This window comes from Macaca nemestrina, chromosome 8, assembly GCF_043159975.1.
Source record: "Macaca nemestrina isolate mMacNem1 chromosome 8, mMacNem.hap1, whole genome shotgun sequence".
Lineage (NCBI taxonomy): Eukaryota > Metazoa > Chordata > Mammalia > Primates > Cercopithecidae > Macaca > Macaca nemestrina.
Window position 1 is genome coordinate 115,210,103 of NC_092132.1, and position 16,008 is coordinate 115,226,110.

The 16,008-nt window shown below is 41.2% G+C and overlaps 1 protein-coding gene across 1 annotated transcript in view; it reads right to left on the reverse strand.

Moving 5' to 3' along the window:
- Positions 1-16,008, reverse strand: part of LOC105476623 (ADAM metallopeptidase domain 9) — a 113,246-nt gene that overhangs the window by 32,830 nt on the left and 64,408 nt on the right. Inside the window, exon 15 of the mRNA XM_071068356.1 lies at positions 331-436. Within this exon, the coding sequence (XP_070924457.1) occupies positions 331-436 (106 nt within the window). The remainder of the gene's footprint in view (positions 1-330; positions 437-16,008) is intronic.

The following is a 16,008-nucleotide window of genomic DNA, read 5'->3' on the forward strand; positions in this document are numbered from 1 at the left end:
GGGAGGCTGAGGCGAGCGGATCACAAGTCACAAGGTCAGGAGATCGAGACCATCCTGGCCAATATGGTGAAAACACGTCTCTACTAAAATACAAAAAATTAGCCAGGCGTGGTGGCATGTGCCTGTAGTCCCAGCTACTCAGGAGGCTGAGGCAGGGGAATCGCTTGAACCCGGGAGGCAGAGGATGCAGTGAGCCGAGATCACGCCACTGCACTCCAGCCTGGCAACAGAGCAAGACTCCGTCTCAAAAAAAAAAAAAAAAAAAAAAGATACTAGAGATGACGGATCTTATAATCTTTCATGTTCCATTATGACTGCACCTCCACTTACCCAGTGGCACACTTCTTGTATTCATTGCCAGAGAAACCACAATTGCCAAATCTGTCACCTTTAGAATTCACTTCAATGAAACAATCTTTGGGGGCAGCCTTGGCTTCTGTAACATTAAACATTTAAAAAAAGAAAAAAAAGTTATGGCAATTTAGCTTTCGAAATAAAAGCATTCCCTACAACAGTCTAAACACCTGGATGAACAGCCTCAATGCCACGGAAAACCTTTCAAGCCTTACACATAGTACATTTTTATTGCACATTTCATATGTAATGACAAAATGTAAAAATAAAGCTTAAATTGTACTTAAAAGTTAGCCTGGACTCAAACATTCAGGCCCTAAAAGAAAAACTATTAAATAACAAATTACAAATAAATTAAAAAGCATGCACAGTAGAGTACCATTTGCAGCATATTCATTCTCATTGCTCTCACATATAAATCAACTGCATCACTGGTTAGATCAGCTAGGAAGGGTTGGAGAAAACACTGCCAGCTATTACTTTTGTTTTTTTCATTTATCATAAATGGATGCTTGGTTTAGATGTCCCTACTAATTAGATACATTGACAAACACGACAGATGACAAAGTAACAATCTATTCTTCCTTTCCTTTTTTTCTTTTTTTTTTTAAGAGACAGGATCTCGCTCTGTCACCCAGGCTGGAGTGCAGTGGCACGTTCATAGCTTACTGTAACCTTGAACTCTTGGACTCAAGAAATCCTCCCACCTCAAGCTCCCAAACAGCTAGAACTAGAGGTACATGCCGCCATGCCTGGCTAATTTTTGTTTTTATTTTTTGTAGAGATGGGGTCTTGCTACGTTGCCTATGCTGCAAAATGCTATTAAATTGGCAAAGTTTTAAAAATGGAAATACTTGATGTTGGAAACATTTGAAGGAATGAATATTCACTTATAGCTAATGAAGGTATAAAGTGGTATAATATTTCTGGAGATCATGTTGAAATGTCTTAGAAGCCTTTAATACAGCAATCCTGCTTCTGGAAATTTATCCAGAAGGATAAATGGAGGCCACAACTAAACTATACGAAAGTTTACTGCTAACACTGTTGACTGTTTAAATAAATTACAGTATATCATTAACACAATGTTGTAGAAAAATGTTTAACATGGAAAAGTATTCACAATTTATTGTTAGTATTGAAAATAGGCAGTTACATTTTAGCCTTTTTTTTTTTTTTTTTTTTTGAGACAGAGTCTCATTCTGTTGCCCAGGCTAGAATGCAGTGGCAAGATCATAGCTCACTGCAGCCTTAACCTCCCAGGCTAAAGTAATCCTCCTGCCTTAGCCTCCTAAGTAGCTGGAAATGCAGGCATGCACCACCACACCTAATTTTTTTTTTTTTTTTTTTTTAGTGAGACAGAATCTTGCTATGCAGTCCAGGCTGAAAGGGGGCAAGTTTTAAAGCAGTATGTCAATATCACACCATTTTTGTATATTATACACTCATATGCATAAAAAAAGTGAAAGATATTCATGAAATTTTCAACAGTTACTTATCCAGAATATTGACAGTAGAACTATTTATTTTCTACCTTTTGCTTATTTGTATATTCAATATTTCAATATGTCCTATTTCCATTTAAGAAGTAAACTAATGTATCTTCTTTTAACAATGTCTTTGATAAATTCTAGCAGTAAGTCTTCATCAGCTCACCATGCTCATGGTGGCTGAGATCATGGTTTTGCTGCTTTCTGCTGTGTGACCTCATTTAGCTCTCTGAGCCCTGCCTTCCTCATAAGGTTTTTTTAAGGGTAAAATTTGACAGTAAACGTCAATACCTTCTCTTATGTTAGCTCTTAAGTTCTTCATTTATTTGATAAATATTTATTTGGTGTGTACTAAACATATAAGGAATTTGAGAATGCATGAGCTCGTGAAGGACTTTTAAATCCTTATTCTCCACAAGTTCAAATGTTCAAAGGAATGAAAACTAGACCTATAACACCAGAACTGACTTATCTTTAAAATCAGAAGCCATCAACAAACTTCAGGTAAAAAGTCTGAATATATGCATGTATTTCCCCCCCCCTCCTAAAATCCCATAGAAGCAAAGAAAGTAGTTTTGGTTTTTTTTTTTTTTTAATTCATAAACCTATAGACAATGGAACTGGGAAAGGAGACTGCACAAAACTTAGAAGCCAAAAAGAAATTGGTGAAGTAGTAAATGACTCAATGTATCTCAGAAAACTGAATCTTAAGCTGGCAACAGAAAAAACTGAGATCAACCCTTTTTACACACAGAATTCCTCCAAGAAAAGAAACTGGTAGTAACAGGTACCTCTGGCTATAGAAAATAAGGAGGGGCAGGTGGCCGGAATAAAGAGGAAAAATTTTAAATCTGTTTAAGAAGCAGTTTGACCCACAAGTCACCTCCCATCTTTGTGAAGTCAAGTGACTGTCTCTTCTCTACCCTGGGAAAAGACTGGAGGTTTATTTTCTGGAGAGAGTAAAACACAAGGTTCCAGGAGTCAAGAGATACCAGGCACAGTAACAGGCACAGAAACTGTTCTAAACATAAGGGGATGAACTGAACATTTGCCTGCCTCATACTGAGGTCCCAGTCTTATTTTCCCTCACCTCCTGTTTCCCTCCCAGAATGCTGACAGTTAGGTCTTGTTTTTTTTTTTTAGGAGAAGTTTCACTCTTGCCACGCAAGCTGGAATGCAATGGCGTGATCCTGGCTCACTGCAACCTCTGCTTTCCGGGTTCAAGTGATTCTCCTGCCTCAGCCTCCCAAGTAGCTGGGATTACAGGTGCCCACCACCATGCCAGGCTAATTTTTGTATTTTTAGTAGAGATGGAGTTTTGCCATGTTGGCCAGGCTGGTCTAGAACTCCTGACCTCTGGCGATCCACCTGCCTCGGCCTCCCAAAGTGCTGGGATTACAGGCATGAGCCACCACGCCCGGTTGACAGCTAGGTCTTGGCCCTCCAGGATGCAGATAGATAAGGTCTTCATAAGGGAATCTAACAAGCCCAAGAGGGAAAAAAAACCTAAAGATGTGGTTTTTGGCATTTCCCTAATTAAAAAGTTCAACCATATCACCCTATAGGAAAGTTTCCAGTTAACAAGCCTCCCCCATGAGCCTAGAGTGACCCCTCTGCTCCTTATTCCCCTCTCATGGACCGGGGACTATGGAAGAGATGAGGAACATGGCTAATGTGAAAGACGGAAATTCAAACAAAGAAAAAAAGTAATGTTTGGAACGAGGTTACGCAGAAGAAAGGAAAGTTTTTAAAAATTATCATTAACATACTAACGAACATAAGAGAAGATGTTTCATGCATGGAATAAAAACAGATTAAGTCTTTTTTATTTATGTATTTATTTTTTTGAGATGGAGTCTCACACTGTCGCCCAGGCTCAAGTGCAGTGGCATGATCTTGGCTCACTGCAAGCTCCGCCTCCCGGGTTCACACCATTCTCCTGCCTCAGCCTCCCCAGCGGCTGGGACTACAGGCGCCCACCACCACGCTCGACTAATTTTTAATTTTGTATTCTTAGTAGAGACGGGGTTTCACCATGTTAGCCAGGATGGTCTAGATCTCCTGACCTCATGATCCACCTGCCTCAGCCTCCCAAAGTGCTGAGATTACAGGCATGAGCCACCGTACCTGGCCCAGAACAGATTATTTCTTAAAAAGAAGTGGGGAAAAAAAACTCAGAGAATATAAAAGAGTTTCTGAAAACTAAAATCATAGTGCCTGAAATGAAAACCACAATAAAAGAGTTAAAAGATAAAGTTGAAGAAGTTGCTCAGACAGTAGGTCAAAAAAAAAACAAACAAAAACCACACAGATAAAAAGACAGAAAAGATATGGAAATCCAATATCCAAGGAAATCTAGGAAATCCAATATCCAAATAATATGTGATCCAGGAAAAGAAATCACATCAAAAAAATGAAAGGGAAGAAATTTCCGGAACTAAAAAAAAAATGAATTCCCAGATTGAATGTACCCACCAATTACACAGCAAGGTGAATAAAAACAAACCCACATCAAGGCATATCACCTTGAAGAGATCATTTTCCAAGCTTCTTCAGAGGGGATAAGGGAAACCCTAGGTACAAAAATCAGAACGGCTTCATACTTTTCAACAGCAACTCTGTAAACTACAAGACAATAAAGCAATGGCTTCAAAACTGTGACAGAAAATGATTTCCATCCCCATCAATCAAGTATTTAGTCCAAATAAAAGCATTTTCACAGTTGAAGGATCTCAAAAAATTTACCTCTAATTTACCCTATCTAAGGAAACTACTGAAACGAAAGTTCCATGAAAGGAGGAAATAAACCAAGAAAAAGGATAATACGGGAAATGCAAACAGGAGACTCAAAAGGGAAAGAGCCAACGATTCACCTTCAGACTATGGTGAAAGATCTCAGGATAAATACTGATTACACTATTGGCAATCCTGGTTCTCAGGCCTTCAAACTTGGACTGGAACTAAACTATCATCTCTTCTGTGTCTCCAGCTTGCCAAACCATCCTACAAATCTGGGATTTTCAGTTGCTTACCATAATCGCATGAGCCAACTGCTTATAATAAATGAATAAATATATACATAATATGTATGTATCCAATTGACATTGTTTTTCTGCAGTCTAATTCAGATTTTGGACCAACAGGGGTTCCAGAGGAACAGAACTTTGAGAATGAGTTTTCTGAATCAATTCCAAGGTTTCTAGAATGGGCTATCTAATCTGATTAGATTTTTAAAGACACCTACAACTCTATTTCCAAAAGTAAACACAGTACTGATAGTTCATAGCATGATATGGTAATTGCAGTACAAAAACATATCATCACTAGAGACTCCTAATCAGACATTTACGAGAAGAAAGGATCTGGGTAACTATGTATAGGATACCTTCAAAACTTTTTCTCATACTAACAGCAGGAGATTGCGTGGTAGCGCCTTACTTTACCGGACAAAGTAGGGAAAGAAGGTGATAAACTCAGGGATTCCTAGTTCAAGTACCATATAAGTGGGGTGGGGCACCAAGACGGCCAAATAGGAACAGCTCCAGCTTCCAGCTCCCAGCGTGAGCAACACAGAGGACGGGTGATTTCTGCATTTCCAACTGAGGTTCCGGATTCATCTCACTGGGGTGTGTCGGACAGTCGGTGCAGGACAGTGGGTGCAGTCCAACCAGCAAGAGCCGAAGCAGGGTGAGGCATTGCCTCACCGGGGAAGCGCAAGGGGGAAGGGAATTCCTTTTCCTAGCCAAGGGAAACTGTGACATACAACACCTGGAAAATCAGGTCACTCCCACCCTAATACTGCACTTTACCAAGGGTCTTAGCACACGGGACACCAGGAGATTATATCCTGTGCCTGGCTCAGAGGGTCCCACGCCCACAGAGCCTCCCTCATTGCTAGCACAGCAGTCTGACATCTAACTGCAAGGCGGCAGCAAGGCTGGGGGAGGGGTGCCCGCCATTGCTGAGGCTTAAGTAGGTAAACAAAGCGACCTGGAAGCTAAAACTGGGTGGAGCCCACCACAGCTCAAGGAGGCCTGCCTGCCTCTGTAGACTCCACCTCTGGGGACAGGGCATAGCTAAACCAAAAGCAGCAGAAACCTCTGCAGATGTAAATGTCCCTGTCTGACAGCACTGAAGAGAGTAGTGATTCTCCCAGCAAGGAGGTTGAGATCTGAGAATGGACAGACTGCCTGCTCAAGTGGGTCCCCGATCCCCAAGTAGCCTAACTGGGAGGGCCTAACTGGGAATAGCCTCACAGGAGTGGACCTCAAGCAAACTCCAACAGACCTACAGCTGAGGGTCCGGACTGTTGAAGGAAAACTAAGAGAAAGCCCATCCACACCAAAACTCCATCTGTATGTCACCATCATCAAAGACCAAAGGTAGATAAAACCACAAAGATGGGGAAAAAGCAGTGCAGAACAGCTGGAAATTCAAAAAATCAGAGTTTCTCTCCCTCTCCAAAGGAACACAGCTCTCTGCCAGCAGCGGAACAAAGCTGGACGTAGAATGACTTTGACAAGTTGAGAGAAGGAGGCTTCAGCCAAACAAACTTCTCAGAGCTAAAGGAGGAACTACGAACCCAGCGCAAAGAAACTAAACCTTGAAAAAAAGAATTGACGAATGGATAACTAGAATAACCAATGCAGAGAAGTCCATAAACGACCTGATAGAGATGAAAACCATGACACGAGAACTACATGACAAATGCACAAGCTTCAGTAACCAACTCAATCAACTGGAAGAAAGAGTATCTTTACTCTTTTCATTTGATTAAAGAACAAATGAATGAAATGAAGTGAGAAGTTTAGAGAAAAAAAGAGTAAAAAGAAATGAACAAAGACTCCAAGAAATATGGGACTATATGAAAAGACCAAATCTATGTCGGATTGGTGTACTTGAAAGTGATGGAGAGAATGGAACCAAGTTGGAAAACACTCTGCAGGATATTATCCAGCAGAACTTCCCCAACCTAGCAAGGCAGGCCAACATTCAAATTCAGGAAATACAGGGAACGCCAAAAAGATACTCCTCGAGAAGAGCAACTCCAAGACACATAATTGTAAGACTTACCAAAGTTGAAATGAAGGAAAAAATGTTAAGGGCAGCCAGAGAGAAAGGTTGGGTTACCCACAAAGGGAAGCCCATCAGACTAACAGCAGATCTCTCGGCAGAAACTCTACAAGCCAGAAGAGAGTGGGGACCAATATTGAACACTCTTAAAGAAAAGAATTTTCAACCCAGAATTTCATATCCAGCCAAACTAAGTTTCACAAGTGAAGAAAAAATAAAATCCTTTACAGACAAGCAAATGCTGAGTGATTTTTTCACCCCCAGGCCTGCCCTACAAGAGATCCTGAAGGAAGCACTAAACATGGAAAGGAACAACCGGTACCAGTCATTGCAAAAACATGCCAAAATGTAAAGACCATCAATGCTAGGAAGAAACTGCATCAACTAACGAGCAAATTAACCAGCTAACATCATAATGACAGCATCAAATTCACACACAACAATATTAACCTTAAATGTAAAAGGGCTAAATGGTCCAATTAAAAGACACAGACTGGCAAATTGGATAAAGAGTCAAAACCCATCAGTATGCTATATTCAGGAGACCCATCTCACGAGCAGAGACACACATAGGTTCAAAATAAAGATTTGGAGGAAGATCTACCAAGCAAATGGAAAACAAAAAAAAAGGCAGGGGTTGCAATCCTAGTCTCTGATAAAACAGACTTTAAACCATCAAAGATCAAAAGAGACAAAGAAGGCCACTACATAATGGTAAAGGGATCAATTCAACAGGAAGAGCTAAGTATCCTAAATATATACGCACCCAATACAGGAGCACCCAGATTCATAAAGGAAGTCCTTAGAGACTTACGAAGAGACTTAGACTCCCATACAATAATAATGGGAGGCTGTAACACCCCACTGTCAACATTAGATCGAGACAGAAAAAGTTAACAAGGGTATCCAGGAATTGAATTCAATCTGCACCAAGCACACCCAATAGACATCTACAGAACTCTCCACCCCAAATCAACAAAATATACATTCTTCTCAACACCACATCGCACTTATTCCAAAACTGACCACATCGTTGGAAGTAAAGCACTCCTCAGCAAATGTACAAGAACAGAAATTATAACAAACTGTCTCTCAGACCACAGTGCAATCAAACTAGAACTCAAGACTAAGAAACTCAATCAAAACCAATGAACTACATGGAAACTGAACAACCTGCTCCTGAATGACTACTGGGTACGTAACAAAATGAAGGCAGAAATAAAGATATTCTTTGAAACCAATGAGAACAAAGATACAACATACCAGAATCTCTGGGACACATTTAAAGCAGTGTATAAAGGGAAATTTATAGCATAAATGCCCACAAGAGAAAGCAGGAAAGATCTAAAATTGACACCCTAACATCACAATTAAAAGAACTAGAGAAGCAAGGGCAAACACATTCAAAAGCTAGCAGAAGGCAAGAAATAACTAAGATCAGAGCAGAACTGAAGGAGATAAAGACACAAAAAAACCTTCAAAAAATCCATGAATCCAGGAGCTGGTTTCTTGAAAAGATTAACAAAATTGACAGACCGCTAGCAAGACTAATAAAGAAGAAAAGAGAGAAGAATCAAATAGACGCAATAAAAAATGATAAAGGGGATATCACCACCGACCCCACAGAAATACAAACTACCATCAGAGAATACTATAAACAACTCTACGCAAATAAACTAGAAAACCTACAAGAAATGGATAAATTCCTGGACACATACACTCTCCCAAGACTAAACTAGGAAGAAGTTGAATCCCTGAATAGACCAATAGCAGGCTCTGAAATTGAGGCAGTAATTAATAGCCTACCAAACAAAAAAAGTCCAGCACCAGACGGATTCATAGCTGAATTCTACCAGAGGTACAAGGAGGAGCTGGTACCATTCCTTCTGAAAGTATTTCAATCAATAGAAAAAGAGGGAATCCTCCCTAACTCATTTTATGAGGCCAACATCATCCTGATACCAAAGCCTGGCAGAGACACAACAAAAAAAGAGAATTGTAGACCAAAATCCCCGATGAACATCGATGCAAAAATCCTCAGTAAAATACTGACAAACTGAATCCAGCAGCATATCAAAAAGCTTATCCACCATGATCAAGTGGGCTTCATTCCTGGGATGCAAGGCTGGTTCAACATATGCAAATCAATAAACATAATCCAGCATATAAACAGAACCAAAGACAAAAACCACATGATTATCTCAATACATGCAGAAAAGGCCTTTGACAAAATTCAACAACCCTTCATGCTAAAAACTCTCAATAAATTCGGTATTGATGGAACATATCTCAAAATAATAAGAGTTATTTATGACAAACCCACAGCCAATATCATAGTGAATGGGCAAAAACTAGAAGCATTCCCCTTAAAAACTGGCACAAGACAAGGATGTCCTCTCTCACCACTCCTATTCAACATAGTGTTGGAAATTCTGGCTAGGGCAATCAGGCAAGAGACAGAAATAAAGGGTATTCAATTAGGAAAAGAAGAAGTCAAATTGTCCCTATTTGCAGATGACATGATTGTCTATTTAGAAAACCCCATTGTCTCAGCCCAAAATCTCCTCAAGCTGATGAGCAACTTCAGCAAAGTCTCAGGATACAAAATTAATGTGCAAAAATCACAAGCATTCTTACACACCAGTATCAGACAAACAGAGAGCCAAATCATGAATGAACTCCCATTCACAATAGCTTCAAAGAGAATAAAATACCTAGGAATCCAACTTACAAGGGATGTGAAGGACCTCTTCAAGGAGAACTACAAACCACTGCTCAGTGAAATAAAAGAGGACACAAACATATGGAAGAGCATTCCATGGTCATGGATAGGAAGAATCAATATCATGAAAATGGCCATACTGCCCAATGTAATTTATAGATTCAATGCCATCCCCATTAAGCTACCAATGACTTTCTTCACAGAATTGGAAAAAGCTACTTTAAAGTTCATATGGAACCAAAAAAGAGCCCGCATTGCCAAGACAATCCTAAGTCAAAAGAACAAAGCTGGAGGCATCATGCTATCTGACTTCAAACTATACTACAAGGCTACAGTAACCAAAACAGCATGGTACTGTTACCAAAACAGAGATATAGACGAATGGAACAGAACAGAGCCCTCAGAAATAATACCACACATCTACAACCATCTGATCTTTGACAAACCTGACAAAAACAAGAAATGGGGAAAGGATTCCCTATTTAATAAATGGTGCTGGGAAAACTGGTTAGCCATAAGTAGAAAGCTGAAACTGGATCCCTTCCTTACTCCTCATACAAAAATTAATTCAAGATGGATTAGAAACTTAAATGTTAGATCTAAAACCATAAAAACCCTAGAAGAAAACCTAAGAAATACCATTCAGGACACAGGCATAGGCAAGGACTTCATGTCTAAAACATCAAAAGCAACGGCAACAAAAGCCAAAATTGACAAATGGGATCTAATTAAACTAAAGAGCTTCTGCACAGCAAAAGAAACTACCATCAGAGTGAACAGGCAACCTACAGAATGGGAGAAAAGTTTTGCAATCTACTCATCTGACAAAGCGCTAATATCCAGAATCTACAAAGAACTCAAACAAATTTACAAGAAAAAAAAAAACCCCATCAAAAAGTCGGCAAAGGATATAAACAGACACCTCTCAAAAGAAGACATTTATGCAGCCAACAGACATGAAAAAATGCTCATCATCACTAGCCATCAGAGAAATGCAAATCAAAACCACAATGAGACGCCATCTCACACCAGTTAGAATGGCAATCATTAAAAAGTCAGGAAACAACAGGTGTTGGAGAGGATGTGGAGAAATAGGAACACTTTTACACTGTTGGTGGGACTGTAAACTAGTTCAACCATCGTGGAAGACAGTGTGGCAATTCTTCAAGGATCTAGAACCAAAAATACCATTTGACCCAGCAATCCCATTACTGAGCATATACCCAAAGGATTACAAATCATTCTACTGTAAAGACACATGTACACATAAGTTTATTGCAGCACTGTTCACAATAGCAAAGACTTGGAAACAACCCAAATGTCCATCAATGATAGAATGGATAAAGAAAATGTGGCACATATACACCATGGAATATTATGCAGCCATAAAAAAGGATGAGTTCATGTCCTTTGTAGGGACATGGATGCAGCTGGAAACCATCATTCTCAGCAAACTATTGCAAGAACAGAAAACCAAATACCACATGTTCTCACTCATAGGTGGAAACTGAACAATGAGATCACTTGGACACAGGAAGGGGAACATCACACACCTGGGCCTGTTGTGGGGTCGGGGGAGGGGGGAGGGATAGCATTAAGAGATATACCTAATGTAAATGACAAGTTAATGGGTGCAGTACACCAACATGGCACATGTATATACATATGTAACAAACCTGCATGTTGTAAACATGTACCCTAGAACATAAAGTATAATTTAAAAAAAAAAAAAAGCACCATATAAGTGACCTGAAATTTTCTCTGTGTGCCCTAAAGGACAGCCATATCACCAGTAGTTGCAGAGCTGAGACTGTTGAAAATCAAACCTAGAATCTTATCCTGTGACTGGCTGAAAGCAAATTGAACTCCTAGCCTTGTAGGGTATCTACTGTTAAATTGAGGGTACTGACCGGCAAGGAACTGGTTCTTGAAAGTTGGAATGAGGACATGTGGGGAGACTTTGATAAAGCTGGGTACACTGAGCCTCTAAACTGTTTGTCTGTGTTTGTTTGTTTGTTTTGAGATAGAGTCTTGCTCTGTTGCCCAGGCTGGAGTGCAGTGGCACGATCTCAGCTAATTGCAACCTCCACCTCCCAGGTTCAAGCGATTCTCCTGCCTCAGCCTCCCAAGTAGCTGGGACTACAGGAGTGCACCACTACGCCTGGCTAATTTTTGTGTTTTTAATGGAGACAGGGTTTCGCCATGTTGGCTAGGCTGGTCTCGAACTCCTGACCTCAAGTGATCTGTCTGCCTCACCTCCCAAAGTGCTGGGATTACAGGCACCTGGCTGAGCCTCTAAATTCTGATGAGTCGTCTTTGCCAGTGGAAACAGCGTCTCCACCATCTGAGGGGACTAACCCTGCATTGCCTGCGGAAACTGTAATAGCCTCCCCGGAGGCAGGTGCCATGCACGACAATGCCAATTTCCCTCAGGATCCACCTCTAAAATATCTCATTGCTTCTAAACCTATAACTAGACTCAAGTCATAGAAAATGCCCCTAAAGGTGAAATACTAAACACGACCCCTGAGGAGGTTCACCACACTCCAAGACTACTTGAATTTTCTAATTTACAGAAAAAAATCCAGGGAACATGTGTGGGAAGGGATATTAAGGGTGTGAGATAATGGTGGGAGGAATATAAAGTTGGATTGGGATGAATTTATTGATGAGGACTCACAAGTCTGAGACTCTGCACTGAATGTTGCCATTCAGGGAGTTAGAAAGGTCTCTAACAGTTTGTTCGGCTAACTGGCTGAAATGTGACTCAAAAGGCAGCTCACAGTGAGCAAGTCAGGAATGCAGGGCCTGTCTCAGTTTAATGCAGAGAAAGGGATCCAAAGTCTGAGGGAGACTAAAATGTTGGAGTCAATTTGTCACTTCAGATGTATTTACCCACCCTGGAGGAATTCGGAAAACACACCTTTTACCAAGACTGTAGGAAATATATTTGTAAGGGAGGCCTAGCATCCTTGAAAAGCTCTGTGATCACTCTTATCTAAAGGGCAGACCTTGTAGTAGGAGCAATGGCCACTGAGTTGGGAAACTTAAATGCAATGAAAGTATCAGATCCTAGATGATAGGAAAGTGTCAACATTCAACCACCAAAGGCAAGGTGGGCATAGTTACCATAATGGAGAGCAGAGTCAAAGCAGCAATCACAATAACCTGACCCATGTAAAAACTTACAGCATTGGCTAGTTGATCACACTGTTTCTGTCTAGAGTAGAAGCAAGATAGGCAGCTTCCCATAGTCTTACTTGATCCGTACCAAATAAGAAAACTCTAGGCCAAGTAAACGAGTCTAATTTGAATCATAAAAACAGAAAGTCACAGCCTCTTAACCAATTCCTTGACTTGAGCCGGTTTACAGAAACAGAAACTCTCAAATAAAGGCAGAGTAGATCTCCTTAAGGAAGAACCCTCCCATATGCTGCCAAAAATTTATACTATTAATCATTATACCAGACATTTCCAAGGGACCTATGGCCTTTTACCAGGGCAATGGTTATGCACTGAATGTATGTGTACCCCTTCAATGTTTGTGTACCCCACAATTCATCTGTTGAAGCCCTAACCCCAATGGTATTTGGAGATGGGCCCTTTGGGAGGTAATCAGAGTTAAGTGGGATCATGAGGATGAGACCCTTATGATGGGACTGGCGATCTTATAAGAAGAAGGGAGAGATCCCTCACCAAGAACCAAATTGACTGGCACTCTGATCTCAGACTCCCAGACTCCAGAACTCTGAGAAGTAAGTGTCTGCCATTTAAGCCACACAGTCTACAGTACATCTTGTTAAAGCAGCCAGCTATGGTTTAAATGTTTGTCCCCTCTAAAATTCATGTTGAAATTTAATTGCCATTGTGACAGTATTAAGAGGTGGGACCTTTAAGAGGTGATTAGGCCATGATGGCTCTGCCCTCTGGGATAAGATTAATATTGTTATCAAAGGGTGCGTTTGGCCCCACTTTGTCTCTTGCCCATCCACCTTCTGTCATGTGATGGCTCAGCAAAACAACCCTCATCAGGTGGCAGCACCTTTATCTCGACTTCCCAGTCTCCAGAAGTCAATAAATTTCTGTTCACTACTAATTACCTGGTCTGTAGCATTTTGTTATAATAGCACAAAATAGACTGAGACAGAATTGATCAGACTAAGACACTGTGCACTGAGAAAAAAATTAGACCTTTCAGGAACACAGAAACCTATACTGAAATAATTCAGCAAACCCAAAATGTCACTGTGGCCAAAAAGTCAGAGTAGGGGCTTATGAAGGTCAGGTGATTAATGAAGTTTTACCTCAGGTCCATCTCACAGCAGGCCTAGTGGGTCCCTGAACCCACCTTGTGGGTTTTTTCCCACAGTTCCAGAATGCATAATTGAAACAGACCACACTCAACAGCTGGCAGAATCGCCACACTGGTTCCCTGACCTGTGGAGTGATGGCCATTATGGTAACAAAGGCCAGGTGGAACCCACTAGAAAGTGCCTCTACCTAGGAAAATAGTAAGCCAAAAGCAATACCACATTTCTGAAGGGACTGCAGAGATTTGTGTCAACATCAAGGACTTGAAAGATGCAGGGGTGGGGACTCTCATCACATCTCCATTCAACTTGCCTATTTGGCCTGTGCAGAAGACAGACAGATCTTGGAGAATGACAGTGGATTGTTATAAGCTTAGCTAAGTGGTGACTCCAATTGAAGCTGCTGTACCAAATGTATTTCATTGCTTGAGCAAATTAACACACCCCCTAATACATGGTATGCAGCTATGATCTGAAAAATACCTTTACCTATACCCATCCACACAGAAGCAGCTGCTTTCAGCTGGCAAGGCCAGCAATACACCTTCACTGTCCTACTTAGGAAGAATATCAACTCTAGAGCCCCATGTCATAATTTAGTTTGGGGGATCTTGATTACCTTTTCCTTCCACAAAATATCACACTAGTCATTGAAGACATTATGCTCATTAGACCTAGTGAGCAAGAAGAAGCAACTATTCTTGATACTAGCAAGATATCTGCACAACAGAAAGTAGAAAATAAATCTGACAAAAATTCAGGTGCCTTCTACCAGTGAAATTTCTAGATGTCCGGTGGTGTGGGGCATGTCAAGATATCCTTTCTAAGGGGAAGGAGAAGTTGCATCTGGCCACTCCCACAACCAACAGAATGGCACAATGTTGAGTGGTCCATCTGGATTTCTGAAGGCAAAATATTCCTCGTTTGGTTGTGTAATTCTGGCCCATTTACCCAGTGACCCAAAAAGCCGCTAGTTTTGAGCAAGGCCCAGAACAAAGGGAAACTCTGCAATAGGTCCAGGCTGTCAGGCAAGACGCTCTGCTGCTTAGCCCACTTGATCAAGTGGTGTTTGAAGCAACAGTTACAGACAGAAATCAAACAGTGCTTGAACCAGCAGTTACAGACAGAAATGCTGTTTAGCGCCTCTGACAGTTCCCTATAGGTCAGGTGCAGTGCAGGCATTTAGGATTTTGGAGCAAAGCCTTGTGATCCTCTGTGAATAACTACTCTCCTTTTGAGAAAAAACTGTTGGCCCGCTACTGGGCCTTAAAGGAGAAACTGAACATGTAACCATGGGCCACTCACCAAGTTACCATTCAACCTGAGTTGCCCATCATAAACTGGATGTCATCTGACTCACCAAGCTATAAAGCTGAGCATGTGCAGCAGCACCCCATCATGAAATGGAAGTGCTACATATGTAATTGGGCCCAACCAAGGCCTGGAAGGCACAAGTTACATAAAGAAGTACCCCAAAAGCCCCTGCTCCCCACTCCTGCTACACTACATTTTCTCTCCTAGTCAGCAAGTATGACCTCATGGGGAATTTCCTACCCAGCAGGTAACAATGGAAAAGAAGACAGAGACCTGGTTTGCAGATGGTTCTACATGATATGAAGAACCAAAAGTGGATGACTGTAGCACTGCAGCCCCTTTCTGGGACATCCCTGAAGTGCAGCTGGTTGTTCACTTTCCTTGGAAGAAGAAATAGCCAGATGTGATTACCAGTTTATGGGCTACGGCCAATGACTGGGTTGTATGGCAAAGATATTTGTGTCCCATGTGAATGTTCACCAAAGGGTGACCTCAGTAGAGGAGAATTTTAATAATCAAGTAGACAGGATGACTCATTCTTTCCCCAGCCAACTGTTCTCATCCATGTGCTCAGGAAACAAGTACTCACAGTGGCAGAGCTGGAGGCAATGCATGGGCTCAGCATCATGGACTTCCTCTCAATAACTGACCTGGCTATTGCTGCTGCTAAGTGCCCAAATTCTCCAGTAGCAAAGTCCAATCCTGAGTCCCCAGTATGACACCGTTCCCTAGGTTAGTCAGTCAG